At 34.9% G+C, this 6,000-nt stretch overlaps 1 protein-coding gene across 3 annotated transcripts in view; it reads left to right on the forward strand.

Moving 5' to 3' along the window:
* The window catches only part of LOC150108184 (uncharacterized), a 54,912-nt gene extending 49,172 nt beyond the window's left edge, over positions 1–5,740 (forward strand). For all 3 annotated transcript variants that reach the window (XM_090390637.1, XM_090390638.1, XM_090390636.1), the window contains one exon: positions 5,522–5,740. In XM_090390637.1, the coding sequence (XP_090246763.1) occupies positions 5,522–5,687 (166 nt within the window). In that variant the 3' untranslated portion in view covers positions 5,688–5,740. The remainder of the gene's footprint in view (positions 1–5,521) is intronic.
* Positions 5,741–6,000: the final 260 nt, after the last annotated feature.

Here is a 6,000-nt window from a genome sequence, read left to right on the forward strand (position 1 = left end):
CCTATTTAGCTTTTGGAGACTGAGTGGGCAGTTCAATCTCCACTGGTAGCCAATCGGAAATAGTGGCACGTGACTATCACTATTTTATAAGCCGCCACCAATGGGAAAGGCATCGTCCGTTATGAATTTATACCACGTGGTCAGATGGTAAACAAAGAGTTGTACCAGGAAGTTTTAGCGCGTTTGAGGGATACTGTGCGCAGGAAGAGGCCTAAATGGTGGAAAAACCAGACCTGGATGTTGCACCATGACAACGTGTCGCTTCTCATCCGCAGTTATATAGCAAAACATCAGACACCCATTGTTCCCCATCCAGCCTATTCTCCGGACTTAGTCCCAGCAGACTTTTTTCTGTTTCCCAAACTTAAAACACTTTGAAAGGATGTATCCAAACCATAGAGAAGATTCAGGAAAACGCGATAAGAGAACTGTGCAACATCGCAGAAAGTGCGTTTCAGGAACCATTCCAACAGTGAAAGGAACGTTGGGAACGGTGTATCGCCAGTAGAGGGGACTGCTTTTAAGGGGAATAGTGATTAAAATGTTGTAAAATAAGCAATAAAGTCTTTATAGAAAAAATTTCGGTATTTTTATGAACATGCCTTGCATATATATAAAATCATCCCTGATTTACTCTTACACGCGTAGACCAACACTTCGCCGTCATGCAGTATTCGAACGAAATCTGATAGAATGGGGAGATTAATCCTTATTCCCGAAATGTTATATGCCTGAATTGTGTGTGTGTCATTTAAATAGTTTGCCTATTTTTTTGGGGGGGGATGAAGTTTTGGGAGAAAAATTCCACTACCACGTATGAGACCAGCTAACTCATCATTTGGTTGAACACACTGATAAAGATTTCTCACGTCATAGATGGGATTCGAACTATATGAGCTATGATGGCAGCTACATACGAGTATATTAGGCGCTAGTAATAATAATAATATATATATATATATATATAAGGCCACCCGATGATAGACTTAAGTCTAGTCGCCGACGGGAAGAACTTTCTCTAAGCCTTTCTTCGACCGGTCCCCGAGTTAGTCGATCTCTAGCACTGGCAAGCGAGTTTTTTTCGTCCCGTAAACTCAAGAAAATCGATCGTAGAATCCATATTATTTCAGACTAACATATCCTATTAGGGTTAGGTACCAAGAGATAGCATCACTTCTTTGCTCTTCTCCGTCTCTTCAGTTTCCGCTTATAATTAGTGATCGCCTTGAGCCAGTTATCTCTGATTGGCTACTGGTGGAGATTCAACTGCCCACTTAGTCTCCAAACGCTAGATAGGGTCAAAAGGCCTCGCATACTCCTTATAAGGGAATAAAAGGTGTTAGCTACTTTTTTTTGTCTCACTCGTATTATCAACATCTCAACTGATTGTGTTTCAAATTACAATGTTTGAAATCTAATTATAGTTACATTATTTTTAAAATTGTTTACGTGATAACCACCAAAACAATTTATTTTATCAAAAAACGTTTCATATTGTACTCATCATTATGTCATTTATGATCAGAAGCTTAAACTGCATTTTTTGATTAAAAACAGAGTGGTGATTAAAATGAAATCTAAAAACACATCCTACAAATATAATACATATCTTTATTGGGCTATTAGCATAAATAAAGTACCATTCATTATTTTATCCTGCCTATATGCAAATCAGCCAGAGTACACATGTAATTTACAGGCAAAGAAACTATTAGTGGGAGGTTGATGGCATTGTACAAACATGGAACGGCATTTAGGTTCTGTTGAGTGAGTTGCCCTTCTGCGATGAGTTCTCGGAGGTATCACATAATGATAATAAATAAAACAAAATAAATTCGCTGAGGCCTTTTTATTCTTCAAAGAGAAGAAGCTAGGCATTTAGCCCTAATTTCTGGAAACTGGGGGAAGCAACCCTTAGCCAGAGATATCTGGCCAATGCTATCAATAATTTTATATGGGTTCCAGGGAAAAACTCTACTCTTAGCCAGAGATAGCTGGTGTATGTTATCAAAGATTTTTATATGGCTTCCGGAGAAAACAATACGACAAACAAACTGCCGCCATCTCGTTCCCTAACACTTATATTATTGTATGATATAATGTGAGTTCCACTGAGGATTTTCTTCAGTTGCAAGAGATTAAAAACCCGAGTTTCCAGGAGAAAAACCCTACGTGCCCATGTCAGAGGTCGATTAACTCGGGAACTAATCAAAGAAATGCTCTGAAAATGATCCTTTAATCATTCAGTGAAATCGAATTTATAATGGTCATTCTTCGGCCATCTGTTATGGATGCAAGTGATATTTCCTGGAGGTTACACAGGCCTTGATGATGATGTTTAATTAATCACAGTTCTGCTATCTGCATTAGTTATATGTAAGAGAGTGTTGCGATGCATGTTACTTTAATGCTTTCTGTTTTAAATTTCTCTATATTCTTAAGATTACGTACCTTAAAGAATAAATTATTCATTTTAGCTTCAATTTTTATCTTATATTTCTACCTTATTCTGACTGGATTCTTCTTATTATTATTTAAGTTCTTAACATTGTTTGTAGCAATTTGCTTTTCATTTCTTAACATTTTTTATTATTGCAATATAACTCCCTGACCATTTTTTTAAATAAGAACTATCTCCAGTCATAAATTACAATAATAAAAACATATCGTGCAATTTATTAGAACCTCTGTAGCTCGGTCGGTATAGACAAAACCTTTTGGTCGGAAAGACCTGGGTTCGATTCCCGTCCATGACGTGAGGAACTTTTATCTGGTCTCTTCCGACTAAAGATAAGTTAACCGGTCTCATACGGCGGTGGAGGGTTTCATCTCCCGATAACTCGGGTTTTTCATCCCTCAAAAACAGACAAACCGTCATCGCGAACAAACATATCTACTGACATACATATATTTCCCCCTCAACGTCAGGCTCTGCAAAAGCCTGTTGGGATCGCTTAAAATCACATGTAAAATAGTAGACATTGCACCAAGGTATTTTAGTATGGATATATTGTTTTTCCTTCAACGTATTAGGCACAGTGGCATCTCATTGTCAAGAAATTTGGCTTCGTAGAAACGTAAGTAATGTAGTGACAGGACGATTAACTCTATTTGCTAGTCTGTTATGTTATGTCTATTCTCTGATCAGTTTGCCTCTGTGCACGTGGCACATAAAATCCAACCACTGTTGTATTGAGACTGATAAAATTAACATCGGTTGAAAAGCTCTTATTTCCAATGGTGCATAAAATATGATTACGATACTTAAGTATAAAGAGCTAATAAGCTTCATTTCGGCAATGAAAACATTACTTAAATTAAGGGGATATTAAATCCCACATAGTTTTAAAACCAATAAGAAAGTCAAAGATTGGAATCAGAGAGTTTCTTGTCGAATATAGTAAACTATAAAGTATCGGCGAACACTAGCGTTAGCCAATGCAAGTGATCCTAGTACGTAGTACAAAACTGGGCAGCTCGTTGCAAAGGTGGAGGAAGAAGTTCAGATCGCTATTCTTAGGTATTTTCCATAATGTAAAAACACATTTCCTAGGAAATGTATGCTGTTATTACATTATGGAGGGAGGTCACTACCCAGACCGGTTTCAGCCTTTTTTGAGGCTTCATCAGTGAGTAGCTTGACCAAATTAATACCAAAGGGTATAGCGAAAAGAACTTATGTACTTTGCGAACGAGTTTCCCAAACAGGTGCAACCATTAAGTTACTTAAGTATAAAGAGCTAATAAGCTTCATTTCGGCAATGAAAACATTACTTAAATTAAGGGGATATTAAATCCCACATAGTTTTAAAACCCACATAGTTTTTAAATCCCACATAGTCTTTTTAGGATCACTTGCATTGGCTAACGCTAGTGTTCGCCGATACTTTATAGTTTACTATATTCGGCAAGAAACTCTCTGATTCCAATCTTTGAGTTTCTTATTCGGTTTTAAAACTATGTGGGATTTAATAGGATTATGATATAACAAGCCCTTAATGGTTCCGAATTTTTCACCAGGATGGCGATGAAAAGTAGCATTGATAAAAAGGTCAATGTGCGTTTCTTTTCAAAAAACGGAATTACAATAATCAATAAATTACAAATATTCAATAAATCAAGAAATAATCTTGTAACACTGTGATCATAGTTTGTGTTCTACTGCATAACTTCAATTCCGAGAACTGAATTACGTTATATCAAATCTGCCATTTTTAAAAAATGGTTTTACTCAGGCTTTTGTCCACAAAGCATTTAACAGCTTTACCATCCTGGTCTATAGGCTTTAGGGAAATAACTCTCAGATTCAATTCATCTTCCGTATATTAAGGAAATATGTGATATATATATATATATATATATATATATGATGAATTATTGACTCGGTTGAAATACGTATTGTGAAAAGAGTTGAATGACTTAAACCAGAGTTAGGTAAAAGGGGGTTTAATAGTAAAACACGACTAGTTTCGGCTTATAACGGCTTTCATCAGGTGACATTATAAAAGAAAAAAACACTACTAAACACTGAAGGCTAAAAAAAAAACTATGAACAACATAGAGAGTCTCTATACATAATTAGTATGAAAACGTTGTATTGTATCTAAAGCTGTTCTTTCGTTTGTTGCATTGTTGGGAGAGTGCGTGCTAGTAGCATTACGTGAACGCCAGTACATGATTACAGCTGAATGACTATCTGGGAGGTTGTAACTCAAGTTATTATTTAGATGTTGAGAGTTGAGGATGATTTCCCTAGACTCTACGATGTATATAGACTCTATGTTGTTCATAGTTTTTTTAGCCTTCAGTGTTTAGTGTTTTTTTCTTTTATAATGTCACCTGATGAAGACTGTTATAAGCCGAAACTAGTCGTGTTTTACTATTAAACTCCCTTTTACCTAACTCTCGGTTTAAGTCATTCAACTCTTTTCACAATATATATATATATATATTCCCATAATAATAGGTGCTTTAGGCGCCATCCCTAAAACATTGAAAGAACATCTAGAAGCACTCGAGTTAGATGGATTAAAAATTGGGCAGCTGCAAAAGGCCGCTTTGTTCGGCACAGCTTTCATTTTCAGAAAGTATTTCCACAACTCATAGGCCCTTGGGTAGGGCTCGAATTAGTGGAATATAACCAGCCTTTTCTTAAGACTGAGGAAGCAAATCAAGCTTTGATGAATATTATATATATATATATATATAATATATAATATAATTAAATTATATTATATATATATATATATATATATATATATATAATATAATATAATTTAATTCAAATTAAATTTTTAATTTTTAAACAAATTATATTTTAATTTTTTTTTTTTTTTTGAATTAGAAGTTTCAAATTTATAGTATAACACATATACAGTATTTCAAGAATAAATGTTAATAATTTTTAATCCAGGAATTTTCTTTTCCCAACGATCTAAAGTAATCTAATACTATAAATGAAATTTCACGGTACAATTTCTATTCATTTAATATAGATGTTTTTTTTTTTTTTTTAATTTAGGAAGCCGGAACGTTATTGCGCAAGAATGAAGCGAACACAAAAATGCAAATTGGATAACTTCTCCAACATCCGTATGGATCACGAAGTATCTTCTGAAGAACACCACTATGAAAGAATTAACTACGAAGCAATTTTAGGTACAGTTCAATTGCCCAAACGAAAGTAAAAATTCTACACACAAATTAATCAAAATAAAGCTATATGTTCCTAGTGAGTAAATTTTGTATTGATATGTTTGTTCGGAATATATGACTCCATTTATTGTGCCCAAAATGTGATGCAAGTTTTTGCAACTGTTTAAGTTTCTTATATACCTCACTGCTTCGCTTTGCGAAAAGATGAAATCAAGCAATTTATTTATCGCGTTTACAAGGAGAGGTTCTGCCCATAGATTCTATGAAGTTAAAAAAAATCCTCTAATGCTTTCCCCACAGGGAGAGAAGGAAACACATTGTCGGCACTGACTAAATTTTTCGAAA

This window comes from Typopeltis vanoorti, chromosome 3 (genome assembly GCF_054136105.1).
Source record: "Typopeltis vanoorti isolate ZY-2024b chromosome 3, IOZ_Tvanoo_1.0, whole genome shotgun sequence".
In the NCBI taxonomy this organism is placed as follows: Eukaryota; Metazoa; Arthropoda; class Arachnida; order Uropygi; family Thelyphonidae; genus Typopeltis; species Typopeltis vanoorti.